Genomic DNA, 14,704 nt, shown 5'->3' on the forward strand with positions numbered 1-14,704 from the left:
AATATAATTCACACAATGTGGAAATCAAGTAAAGCACCACTAATTGTAAAATGAACAATTCTGAACTGATTTAAATAACTTTACTTCTGCTGTTTTATGCAATCAAGAACTTCACACAGTAAGTTTGGTGCATTTCATTATAGTCTGTTATTTATTTCTGTATTCTAGGCCATCATAAAGAGAGGCTGTACAAACACGGTCCTTACAGAACTTTTTACAAGCGAACCACATACTGTATGAAAGACCAGGAACAAAGTGAAAGAATAAAGAAACGTCAGAGAAATAATAAGTAAACAAAACATCTCAGTGTTTCCTTCACTTTCACTCTATAACAATTTCAGTTTTGTCCTCATTTACAATTATAACAAGCTTAAACAAGCAGCAATCCTCCACCAAGAGTCATCAGACGACACTCAACCAACAACAGAAATGATGCATATATTCACCTCAGAACAAACAAGACACAAGATGCAGATGAGAGAAGAAGAATTTCATGCTGTTTATGTACATTCAGGTGCTGCTTAAATAAAAATATAGTATTATATGATAATCATATTGGTCTGAGACGACTGATTTCATCATAGCAGGACACGACAGACGCTCATTGTCATCGTGTGTGTGTGTGTGTGTGTGTGTGCAGAATTAGAGAGACAGCAGACAATAAATCGACAGGTAACCAGACGAGTGGTTACGCCAAGACACATTACTTCAGTCTACATGAAAAGTAAACAAAATGACAAATAAATATGTATACAAACACAAACCCAGCAATGCGTCAGTGGGTCTTTCTACTATCGTTCCAGTGCTTGCGGCATAAGAATGGCTGGAGACAGCGCTCTCTGCTGGTAGAGGAATGCATTGCAAGGGTTACATTATATTCATGACACCTGAGCAGAGAATGGCTTTCCCACTTTATATTCACCGATAAACGCACAAGACTATTCAACATCATGCTCTCTGGATATACAGCGCTGTATTGATAAGGTGTACTGTATTATAGGTACAACAGCAGATTTCATCATCGAAATCAACTCTGGAATTGAGTGAATCTTATAAAACTGGTCATGGTCCAGGTCATGATTTCACCCCCAAATCAATAAAAACACGTTTTGGATGATGGAGCCTATTTTTTAGGACCATTAAGGTTTTTGCACTGTATATTCTGCCATTGGCATCACGTGTGTGTGTGTGTGTGTGTGTGTGTGTGTGAGTGTGTGTGTGTGTGTGTGTGTGATGCCAATGCCAATAAAAATAATTTTACTACAGCATGTTTGTCACTCTAATAGAGCAAACAGAATCTAATAAGCATTGTTTATTGCAAAATAAATGCATTAAAGTACTAGGATTTGGAGATGGAATGTTAAGCAATTGTCATAGAAATAATGTCAATATCAAATAAATATACCTAATGGTCCTAAAAAATCTTTTTTTTTTTTTTTTTTTTTACTTTGACTTTGGGGTGAAATGTGACTTGGACATGATTTTTCTTTTTACAATATTCACCCAAACAACATTACAAAGTTCATAAACAGACTCATATTTTACTTTTACTTTTAGACCTCTTGTATTTCTTTTGCCCTTTAGACTCACTGTAACAGTAAGATACGCCAGTTTCGACTCAAGACCCAGAAATGTTTGTTACACCACTGAAACACCACACAGTATCTGCAAAAGGAACCATGAAAGAAAAACAACGCTCGAGACTGAAATGTGATGCCAGAATCTCCTCACCGTGGTGAAACACATGGTACATTCAAGGGTTTCAAGCACCCGTTCGAAGTATTGGTCATCGTGTCACAGGAAGCCGCGTGCCGTGTATTTAAACATCCACATATGCGTTGATCACACAAACAGGCCTATGCTGAATATTGCATGTGGCAGTTTGGATTTTGACACACCACATTCATTATAAGTTTTAAAACATTCCTTATATAGGTGATATATTTTTGCGCATATACAGACTCTCTTTCCTCGATTACATAAGAAAGCAATAAGGGGAAGTGCGTCTTAAACACTGACTAACTGCATTTAACAGGAAAAAGATGACATTCAGTGCGCTGCGTGGGTAACAGGTCCGTTCGACTCGTGAACTACACACCGCGTGCCTCCTACCGGCTCCAAAACACCAAAGATTGTCACTAGTCAGCCATGCCGTACACAGCAGACAACATTCAGCCAAGAGAATAATGCAGAAAGACAAGGACAAGAAGCTAAAATAGAGCATATTCAAGAAATGAACTATACAGACAAAATTTACGCGTTCGCTCGACTGCAGAAATCATTTTCTCAAACGTTTTATATTGTCTTGCTTATTTCTCTAAAAATATCTAAACATCCTTTTGCATATTAATGCGTTTTCAGAGATAATATCTTGAATTAAGTTTATTTTCCGCAAAGAGTTTAATGCATAAATCAAAATTTAGCAAGGGTTTGTGCTTAAAAAGTAGAGGAAAATCAATCTGCTTAATTCAAGACTTGATACACAAAATGTGTTTCTCGTCTCATTTTAAGGACGTTTACATATTTTTATCGAAAAAAAGACAGAAATACTGATTAAGCAAATGAGTTCTGCAGTGTAATAATACTTAGTGTTCAGTGCAAAAGGCGTTTTTAGGGTTTTGCTGTGCAAATGGATGGATTGTAAAGGTGTATTTCGTGACTATGATGTCCTTGTGCATTATTGTACAGTTACAGATTGCTAATGTTGGAGAACAACATGTAGAAATGACTAGTTGCATACGGGCTAGTTAGTTCAGATGCCTGTTTTTCTGTTCGTCTACCGGTTCTAAACGCCACGCAAAAATAGACGCCCGTATGACAAATAACAAGCATTGTGTTTTCCCGATCCTAGACGTCGTTCTCAGGCATCGTATCTCGTCGCGTGAATATGCTTTGTAAACAAATGAGTTAATTCTAAGGATGCAAAACTAAAAACCTGCCGACAATATGGTATTTTTATATGGTTTTGAAGATGTTTAAGCGCGCCAGGCCTAGGTAGTGTGCGATGGATGGCGAAAAGTCGCAGAAGAAACCGAGAACTAGAAGGCAAAGGAACATTTTATGCATTTCGTAATTCCCTTCCGAGAAACACGTTCTCCCGACCAGATTCCATAGCACCTTGTGTTGTGACATCACCCACCCATCAGCCAATCACAGAGTCAGATTCAGTCAGAATCAACACCACTTCCTGATGGCACAGAGCAGGAGGGCGCACACAGGAAAGAGAGAGACCTCACTTCCTCTCCGGTAACGCGAGCTTCCCGCGGGTTCACTTGCGGACGGCCTGCCGGTAGCTGTGTCTCTGGCCCTGTCCGCGGGAGCAGCCGTTGTTGGGCTCTTGCGGGCCACACGCGGTGTTGGTCTGGCTCGGGCTCGGGCCGTCTCTGGTGCTGCAGGTCAGACTGCTGTCCTGTAGTGTGGGACTGGATTGAGCTCTCTGTAACGCCCCTTCCTCCAGGAGCATGGACTCGAACACGGACAGGTCATCGCCCCCGCAGCGCTGCTTGGCCCGCAGGAGCATGCTGTACGTCTCGTAGCGTGTTTTCTGACAGAGAGAGAGGCATTTTATCAACATTCAACTGTGCATTGCATTGTGGGCAGCCATTTTAGCAGTAATGGGTCATCAGGGAGATTATATACAGTACTGTGCAACAGTACTAGGCATGCTAGTATTTTCACCCCAAAAAATGGTTTTATGTCAGTTATTTATATATTTTGCTGTAGTGTGTTAGTAGGAAATATCACTTTACATTTCCAAACACTCGTTAATGGTCCAGTGAGATTTTTGTATGCTCAAGGAGACTGAAAACAGCCGGTATGATCTGATCTCACTATTGTTGAGTCCGTCTGTGATTACATGAAGAAACAGAAAAAACTGAGACTAAATCCAGAAGAACTGCGGCAATGTCTCCAAGACGCTTGAAGAAACCTTCCTACAAAGATACAGTACTGTGAGAAGTTTTAGGCACTTGTGTAGAAATGCTGTAAAGTGAGGATGCTTTCAAAACTAATGTCATAAATAGATTTAATTTATCAGTTAACTTCTATTAACTGAATCAAATCGATATTTGGTGTGAGCACCCTTTACATTTAAAACCGCTTTTGTCCAGGTACACTTGCACATTAGCCTGGATGCCAGCCGAACTTAGCCCCGCCCACAACATCTGAGGCCGGGAAGTTCGGTCTGGACTTGATCATAGACAGTAAAAGAATTGGACACAGCGACCCCATAGACTTTGACGGAGACCAGTGAAGTCAATTACAAGCACTCTCTTCCTGATGGCTGACTCTGAGCGTACTGCGCAGACTCAAACTGAGCTTGACGACGTAGATGTGACGTGAGCAACCCGTCTGTCTTCTAGTAGCTGTGCCAAGAGAAATCTGAATCATTCCCTTCCGAAACTTGCAGAGACGGAGAGTGTGAGTAGGAGGTGTCCATGAGATAGGAGCAGAGCAACTTTTGCTAAGTATTCTGATTAATTATTTTGTCATTTTGCCTCCACGTCCCCCCGATTGCCCGCGAGCTTCTCCTCCTGTCCATACGGTAATCTCTCTACTGTGCGACAGAGAGTCGCGTGTTATGACACAATCGTTAGCCTATTTTTACAAAAACTGCTTCTACGGGGCCATAACATAAGCTACAAGGTAATGGAGCCTTTTATACATTTTCGTGTTTCTTAAGAAATAAACAATGGACAAATGGAGTCTTTAAACACCTCAGATGTAAAGTTATTCGCTGTCAAAGTGACGCCAAAATGAATGGGAGTCACTGGAATGCTAACAGTAGGTGATGGCTTGTTAGCCAATGGATGTCCCCATAGAAGGTACGCTTTCCGGATGCTGGATTACCCCCCTTGGACTTGATCCGTTGTGGAGCAACTTTGCTCGAACTAGAGCTGTTCGGACCAATCAAATTGTCAGGGCGGGCTTTATACGATGATGGTCAGATGATCAACAGTAACGTAATCATCCACGTCACCAAAGAGCGTTTGGGTTGAATTAGTTTACAACAAAGATGGCTGCCGCTGGAGAACTGAGATGTGTAGATTCAGCCATCGCGTCTGTTATAGAAGATATCGACAGCGCATTCATTTTAAAAGAGGAAGAGTGATCCGTGATCAAGGCATTTGTCGATCGGAAAGATGAATGAAGAACATACGTCACTTACTCCGTCGCTCCTATTGGTTGTAGGTCTATCCAGTTGAGTGCAGAGGCATTTTATTTCCTGGTTCGGTTGAAACGCCCCATAATCACAGCCCAATGGAGCAGATCAGACTCATACTCTGACTAGAATCTGAGTATGACGACGTCAGGCTACTTGCACATAGTTGTGAAAATACCAGCATGCCTAAGACTTTTGCACAGTACTATATATCACAGGTGTAAAGTCCAGGTTCAGAAAGTAAAAGTCCTCCTCAGTATTTTGTTCCAATCATCTGGATTTGCTAATTAGCACAGTTTGTCAGCCAGGAGAACTAATGAGTGAAATCAGCTGGATGAGTTCATGGGTGGAGTAAACACATGGCAGGACTTTTACTTTCTGACCCCTGGACTTTACAGCTCTGCTGTATATACAGATGTCGGTCGAAATACTCAAATTGGTCCCACTTTATATTAGGTGGCTTTAAGTACCATGTACTTACATTGAAATTAATAGTTTGATACAATGGACTTATTGTGTACATACATGTTTTTTTCATTGTACTTATATTTTGAAAATACCTGCATGTAATTACAGTGGTAATTAATTTATGTAATTACATTTGTAATTACACGGTGGACCCTTCCCTTACACCTTAAACCTACCCCATACCACCCGTTTCACAACTCAATAGCAGAAAAAGTGTTTTACAACACAACATGAACACAATAAGTACATTGTACTTATTTTTCGATGCAAGTAAATAGTACTTAAAGCCACTTAATATAAAGTGGGACCCTTGAATCTCCAAAAACACTAGTTACAGGAAATGGAAAAATACTGTTTTTTTGTTGTTTTTTTAAATACCCCAAACTTTTGAGCGCTATGGCACATACTGTCCAGTATGCGGTACACTAGCAGTACTTTTCTTTTCTTTTTACCTCAAACTCTAGATATTCCTCTCTCAGTCGGTACTCCTCAAGTTCACGACCTTTGACCTTTCGGTCAGGCGGATAAGAGCGCAGTTGTACAAGCTCGGTGGAGATGGAGCGAAATCGGGTTTCATGAGCCTGTACCTGCTCCTCCTACACACACACACACACACACACACACACACACACACACACACACACTTAATAATACTGCAGCTTATATAAACACATATACAAGCACACATACACTCATAGTGAGCTACTGCCTACATAGGCAGCTACATCACGCAAATAGGTAAAATAATTATTCAAATGTATTGTTTTATTAAATAACTATAGAATATTTATAAAATTATTATTCATATTTGTTTTATTAACATTTTATATTCTTATTACCATATATTTAATATTTATACTCATTTGTAAACATTATTTAATGCATCAGTTAACAAGAACCAGCTATGAACAATATAATTTTACAGAATTTATTAACCTTTGTTAATGTTAGTTCATATAAATACAATTTTTCATTGTTTGTTCATGGTGCATTAACTAATGTTAACAGATAACAGACATTGATTTTAAAAATGTATTAGTAAATGTAGAAATTAACATTAACAAAGATTAAAAATGCAATAGAAGTATTGTTTATTGTTATCTAATGTAGTTAACTGATGTTAAAAAATGAAACTTTATTTTAAAGACTTATATTTGATAAGGATAAGATACATATATGACAACATGTATGCTATTGTGATCATTTGACCTGTGATAGTTTGGAGGCGGAGCCTGGCAGCAGCGGTCGACTAAACTTCTTCTGTGAGCCAATGGCAGCAGGGAGGGGCGGGGCTGAAAACATGGCCGCCACTGTGTTGATGCGTGTGATCCAAGACTGCATTTGTTCAGCATTCCTACACAAACAAATCAAATAACTTTTTTTAATAAAAAGTCTAAGATAAGTACAAGACTTTAACAGAGTGTGGGTTCTAATATAATTCATTTTCTCAAGCAGTAACACTTGAAGAACGACCAAGAATGAGAATTTTTTTTACAAAAAAAAAAAAACGTGTTTAATTATCCTAGCGAAGAACAACACTACCTATAATCCTGAGGACAGCTCCATCAATCTGAGAAGATGTGGAATCGCAGGAAAAAAAGCAGTGTTTATGTATGTATAAGTGCAAACATGTACCCACAAAAAAAGTGGATTTTCCAGCACAAGCAATGAGAGCTGAAACTGGGGCAAACTTCAACTAGAGCAGAGCGAGTTCTCCTGGGGAACGGGAATGTGTGTGAACACACACACACAAAAGACAGAAACACAGCCGACGGGACTGCATAAGTGTTTTGTCATAAATTGGACCGAAAAGATGCCAAATGCTGAGCCTCGTGCTGTACAGATTTATTTCAGTGATTTATTCCAGTTAAAGCTTACTGTTTTTGCTTTTTGTACACAAGCATATGCACATAGATGCTTAAGTGATTTTCACAATTGTGTGACACAGATTTGTACATCTGAATGCTCATTTATCTCCTGAGATCTTTTTGCAATACTGTGTCACACAATGCATTTCCAGTATAAAAAGTATTAAACTGGAACATCATAAAACGTAGGACGGGACTTTATCTGTGGGGAATTGTGTGAACTCACGGCGCCTGGAAGAGGTAGACTCTCCAGTCAGCGGTCCGGAGGTAAAACACGTTTGGCCGTTTGCTGTAGTCTGTGGCTCGGATGGCCAAGGAATGGTGAATCGACACAGCATTCTTCAAATCCTCATCGGATAGCTGTTTATCCGGCCGATACTCGCCCTGGAAAAGCAATTATCCAGTAATTAATTCAATACATGCATCACAGATGACCTCATAGTACACTCTCGTAATCATTACGGATTTATTGATCATATTGTCATTCTACTCATTACGTATATTACCATCAAACTGTGTATATCTGGACAAATGCAACAGCTGTTGGGTTTATATTAAGGCAAACAAATATTATTTGTTTGAAAGGCACTAAATTTTGGCAAAAGTGCTGTTACTTAATATACCGATGAGTTATCATGTAACTGTGTAATGAACAAATCACACATATAATCACACATACAGAGTGTGGAGGGATTTAACAGACTCAGATAGAGATAAATAAATAAATATTTAATATTAAAATATTTAAAATATGTCATTAAATGTAATTAAAAAACTACAATTAAATGTAAGCATAAATACATAAGTAGGGAAATACATTAATTTATTTTATAAAATTGTATTAACATTTTTTTTATTTATGTAAAATTAAAAAGAATGAAAAGAAAGAAGGACAGGAGGAAAAAAGGAAGGATGGGAAGAAGGAAGGAAGGAAGGAAGGAAGGAAGAGAGGAAGGAAGGAAGGAAGGAAGGAAGGAAGGAAGGAAGAACAAGAGGAAGGAAGGAAGAGAGGAAGGAAGGAAGGAAGGAAGAGAGGAAGGAAGGAAGGAAGGAAGAACAAGAGGAAGGAAGGAAGAGAGGAAGGAAGGAAGGAAGGAAGGAAGGAAGGAAGGAAGGAAGGAAGGAAGGAAGGAAGGAAGGAAGAGAGGAAGGAAGGAAGAAAGAACAGGAGGAAGGAAGGAAGAGAGGAAGGAAGGAAGGAAGGAAGAACAAGAGGAAGGAAGGAAGAGAGGAAGGAAGGAAGAAAGAACAGGAGGAAGGAAGGAAGAGAGGAAGGAAGGAAGAAAGAACAGGAGGAAGGAAGGAAGGAAGGAAGGAAGGAAGGAAGGAAGGAAGGAAGGAAGGAAGGAAGAACAGGAGGAAGGAAGAAGAGGAGGAAGGAAGGAAGAACAGGACGAAGGAAGGAAGAACAGGAGGAAGGAAGGAAGGAAGGAAGGAAGGAAGGAAGGAAGGAAGGAAGGAAGGAAGGAAGGAAGGGAGGAAGGAAGGAAGGAAGGACGGAAGGAAGGACGGAAGGAAGGAAGGAAGGAAGGAAGGAAGGAAGGAAGGAAGGAAGGAAGGAAGAACAGGAGGAAGGAAGGAAGGAAGGAAGATAGAAACTCACCTTCTGCAGGTAAAGGATGAGTCCCTTAAGAACAGCATAAAATGTTTTCCATCCTCTTTTCCCACGAGGTGCTGCATTTCACATGAAAAATAAACAAACAAAAATGTAAACAGATTTTTATTATGCAGGAAAATGGACCAAATACATCAATACACTGGTGTTGACTAAAGAGTTTATGATTTAAACCCACTACACCTGCATTTCCTTCTAAATAAATACATATTTTTTTGTTGGCAGATGTTTTTACACCTCTGAGGAAATAATATTATTTACATTTTGTGACATTGTATACTACTGTAAAATAATATTAAACTAAGTACATGCATATATTGTACATTTCAGAATCAGTTAAAGGTTCTAAATCTCTAATATACTGGATATAAAATATTATAGCTTAAAAAAATGGGTTACACTTTATTTTAAGATGACGTAGTTACGTTGTACTTAATTACATGTATTAACTATAGAGTTACGGTTAGGGTTAGATACTTGTAATTATGAATAATTTACTGTTATTACTATATTAAGTATATGTCGTAACGTGTAACAATGTCACCTTAAAATAAAGTGTTGCAATTTTTTTTTTGTAAAGTTTAAAGATACAATTTGAAAAGATCATCAAAAGTAACCAAAACGTCCGTATAAAAGCTTCTGCTAATGTCCTAAATATACATTTCTACATAATATGACTCACAGTAAGGTATATGTAATAATCTAGGAATGATGCATCCTCTTTATCACTCACTTCTCTTTCCATCACAGTCAGCGTGGACCTTCCTCACCAAGAAGCCCGTTTTGTAGAGAAGAGAACCAGACGGAGAAACTAAACCACTGCCCGTCCGCTTCATTCCTCTGGAGTTTGATTCGTCTCGATGCTCTCCCAGCTCCGAAAACGACTTGCGTAACTCTTCTTCATCGCTGAGGGAAGAAACAAATAAAACATAATAAAGTACTGACCAGGAGGAAGTGCATAAAAGAGGAATATGAAACAATGAACTCATTACGTATATTACCATCCAACACTGTATATTTGGAAAAATGCAACAGCTGTTCAAAAATCAAAATAATAAAATATTTAAAATATGTCATGAAATGTTGCAATATATAAATAAATAACTACAATTAAATGTAAACATAAATACACATGGCAGGAAATTCATTTATTTATTTATTTTACATTTTTATTATAATTTTTTATTTATGTAAAATTAAAAAGAATGGGAAATAAACTAATGCCTAATTATAAAACTCATAAACTAAAACTAAATACACCTTGAAAATGTAGCAGACAAATCAGTCTATCGTTAAATAATTGAATGCATCATGAAACGACTTGCGCAACTCTTCTTCATCGCTGAGGGAAGAAACAAAACTAAAGAAAAGAAAATAAAGTATTGACCAGGAGGAAGTTCATAAAAGAGGAATACAAAACAAAGTGATCTCACAGATGAGATGCGTTCGTGATAATCATTGTGTTATTATTACCATGGCATGCCTGAAATTTTTACAAAAACAGGAATTATTTTGAAACACCTCATATTTTCCTTTTAGTTTCTATTAATATTGCTTATACTTAGTGTTAGGGGTCTGTTCCAGTAACTAACACTAAACATTAAATGCTATACTGTATATCAATTCATCCCACATCATTAGTGTTACAGACATGGATGAGGCCTCAAATCATGCAGATCGATCGAGATAACGTGACCACAAACGACTGCTTTGAATGCACCGCTATTGCTTTTAGCAAAAGCTCATCTAGGGCCCCATCTTACACCAGGAGCAATGCAGCGCCAAGCGCGGTGCAAGTGTTTTTTGCTAGTTTCAGTCCGACGCAGTTATCATTTTCACGCCCAGCGCCATGTTATTTAAATAGCATATGCATTTGCACCCATTTGTGCGCCCATGGACGTGTTGGTCTGAAAACACCGGTGTTTTGGCGCATTGTTGGCGTGTTGCTATTTTGAAGCAACAGAAATAGACTGACCCATTGACCAACTGAAACCTGCTCTAAAGGCAATATATATATATATATATATTTGTTATTTAATGAGTGCGTTAGTACTGTGCGCCTATTATTGTGTACATAAAGATATGGTGGAATCCGGCTTGTCCCGTAGATGGTCTGCTAGCGCACTTTAATCTCACGTTTGCGCTCTGGAGACGCGTTCGGTCTTTCCACTATCAAAATCTGTCATGTAAATAGCGAATCCACCATGGCGTGAGTGCAACTGGCATTTAAAGGGAATGGGAGATGAGACTCTGGTTGGTTTAACGCACGTGAATCCCAAAACACACCCATTACTCATTAAGAGAATAGGGACAACCCTTTTAGACCATGCGCCGGGAGCGCCGACCATTTTTCCCGTCGTTAAACTAGCAAAAGTGGATTCGGACACGCCCTAAGTGAACTTACGCCGTGCGCTTTAGACCATGTGCTTAGATCGTTAAAATAGGGCCCCTAGTGTTCTTTATACTGCAGTAACTGTGGAAAGAAATCCACCTCCGCAATGTGTTTGGTGTTTAAAGACTATGAGAGTTTGGATCCGGCCCCTCTGTCAGACTCGCTGTGATATTTCGGGCCTGTCCTGCTGTGTATCCCGCCTAGAGTGAATAAAAGTGTTTCCCCCGACAGTTTCCACTTCACTCCTGCCGACCGTAATCCCCCAGAGAGAGGCAGACAGTATGGATCGAGTGAGTGTTGAAGTAAAGCGCTCTTCCCAGCGGGTTTCTCCCTCACATCTGCCACCAGAGGTCTGATGCTTCACTGCAGAAATCACATCAAAGAAAGGCTTGATCCGACAGGACAAACAATTACCGTACGCCACTGTGAGCCGGGGTTAAACGCACTGGTGTATTAAAGCCCTCATATCATGAAAAATCTCATTTCTTTTTGGAAAATGATGTTCAAAATACTATTTAGACATGCTTTAAAGTGCCCCTATTATGCTATTTTAAAGGTACATCCTTTTTAAATTTGCATGCATCCAAAGTCAGAAACACTTTCATTTTCTCATAATACTCATTGCACATCACCTCATTTATCAAAGAATCTGAAAATGGTTCATTCAAAGATTCGGTTTCTCTAAACCCCTCCTTTCCAAAAGCTGCTCTGCTCTGATTGGTCAGATGGCCCAGTCTGTTGTGATTGGTCGACTGCTTACAGCATGTGTTGGAAACCAAACGTCCATTACCATATCTGAAATTCATTCTTCCTCAACACTTGATAAACAGTGATATGAACAGAAACGACGGGGTCTATTTTACCGTATCAATTCCAGTGCGTCTCCTTATCCTTCGGAAGCGCATGCAAAGTAGATTCGAAGTGCTGAAAACATGTAGACAACATGATCCAAACTCTTCAGCTACAACTAGTGTTTGAGGGCGGAGCAAAGTAGACGTTGTTTGCAGGCAGCCAATGAAGACCACAGGCTGACATTATGCAAATTTGTTACATTGTTACATAGGTTTGTTATGGAGGTGAGACTCGTTTCAGCAATTCAGAATCGAGTCTTTCTTTTATGAGACAATAACTTTACTTGTCGTGCACTTTGATCTTTAACACTTTGCAGAGCTTTTACATTCATAAACAGTTACATTACACACTGCATGAAAGGTAATATAAACATCACATTCCCAATCATGAGCACATTTAACTCAACATGATTCTGTTTACTTTCTGCACATTTCTTATCTTATAACGAACAATTCATCAATGCATGTTATTCCATGTTCAAAAAATCTTTACTCCGCCTCCAAAACAAATATCCTTTTGGGGTGATGTTCATTTTTCCCAATTCCAGGCAGTTCTAATGGGAAAGAAACCCCAACCTAGCTCCCCTTTACATTATGCAAGTAAAACGGGCTACGAATGCCACTTCATGATTTTTAACACATGACCGCCTGCATTTACATATCAACGCCTATTGGTGATGCATGATGAATGCTAGAATAGCCAAATCAAAACAGAGGTCATTTACATATAGAAGTCTTAAAGGAACAGATGCAAAAACAGGTGGAAGTAACCATGAAAAATGAAGCAATGTTTTTAGTGCAAGAAACCTTAACCAACATTTCGGCACGTTATTACATTAACTGAAACTTCATGAAATAAAATAAATGTTACTAAAATAATACTAAATTAGTATTAAAAAAAAACTATATCGATGTATTTAAAAAAAAAACTAAAAAAAAAGACAAAAATATATGAAAACAAACATGGAAAATATAGACTTAAAAAAAGAATAAAAAATAAAATATATTAATGATGCTTCAGAGAAAAAATAAGATAGCAACTAAATAATAATAAAAATTAGAGTGAGTAGAGTAGGAATGTACGCATTAAATGTGGAGTACATGCCCTTTAAAAGCAGGAGTGTGTCCGTGTGAATGTTCATGTTTCTGTCTTTCTCGGCTGTTTTATGAGTTCTCTCGACACATTCGCTACACTCAGAGGTGTAATATTTCTTGTGAACACACTTCGGATTGTCTGAGGTCAGTTAACAGACCCCTTTAATGGTGTCTTTCTCAGAGAAAGGACACACATCACACTGCCGTCCCGTCCGCGTGATGTTTCTCAGGGGAAAGACACTCGACAGAAGCCAACCTGGAAATCATGAGCTACGGTGGCCCAAACAGCCCAAAAACCTTCAACTCCCCTCCACAAACCAACACCTAACCAGCCACCAATAGTACAAAAACAGAGACACAAAAACAGTGTCTTTCCCAAAAGCGTTGTTGCTCTAAGCATGGTTTACTAATCCCTTATTAAGTCTTTAACTGTACCTACTGTAAAACCGATGCAATAAAACCTCTTCAGAAACCCAATGCACAACAATCTCGCATTATGGTGGTGATCTTTTGCACATGCAATCTCACATTTACTTCTAATACGGAATCTCTCAGATGTCAAAATGACCTTCTTGATACAATTTCGGGTCTCCTGAGATTATCACATGACAACAATAAGCATTCAAGTGGCACAATAAGAAACCCGACTATGTGCGCGCTCCTCTAAAAAGGGTGAAAAAAAAAATCAGTCAATCAGTCTCATACTGAGCATGTGCATTAAACTTAAAGCCTGTTGCCTGGTAACTGTCGGCACAAAGAGAGAGAGAGAGAGAGAGAGAGAGAGAGAGAGAGAGAGAGAGAGAGAGAGAGAGAGAGAGAGAGAGAGAGAGAGAGAGAGAGAGAGAGAGAGAGAGAGAGAGAGAGAGTGAGTGTGTGTGTGTGTGTGTGTGTGGTGTGTGTGATGGTCGGAGGACTGGTGGGGAAAGAAACGCAAGCTAAAGAATAAATTTATCCAGAGCCATTACAGCAGGACTGATGTTGCTCGCGGGACGCTCACGGCTCGACTCCAGACATGATTTCATGACACACTGAGAGACTAATGGCACTAATCACACACTAACACACACACACACACACACACACACACACACACACACACACACACACACACACACACACACACACACACACACACACACACACACACACACACACACACACACACACACACACACACACACACACACACACACACACACACACACACACACACACACACACACACACACACACATACTGGTTTCCATGCTGGAT

The 14,704-nt window shown here is 39.2% G+C and overlaps 1 protein-coding gene across 1 annotated transcript in view; it reads right to left on the reverse strand.

The window, feature by feature from the left end:
- Positions 1-12: 12 nt before the first annotated feature.
- LOC307146825 (uncharacterized protein) overlaps positions 13-14,704 on the reverse strand; it is an 83,587-nt gene continuing 68,895 nt past the window's right edge. The window contains 6 exon segments of the mRNA XM_079851127.1: positions 13-3,544; positions 6,082-6,225; positions 6,839-6,983; positions 7,724-7,881; positions 9,101-9,171; positions 9,846-10,018. Of these exon segments, the coding sequence (XP_079707253.1) occupies positions 3,269-3,544; positions 6,082-6,225; positions 6,839-6,983; positions 7,724-7,881; positions 9,101-9,171; positions 9,846-10,018 (967 nt within the window). The 3' untranslated portion in view covers positions 13-3,268.

This window comes from Squalius cephalus, assembly GCF_949319135.1.
Source record: "Squalius cephalus genome assembly, chromosome: 19".
NCBI lineage: Eukaryota > Metazoa > Chordata > Actinopteri > Cypriniformes > Leuciscidae > Squalius > Squalius cephalus.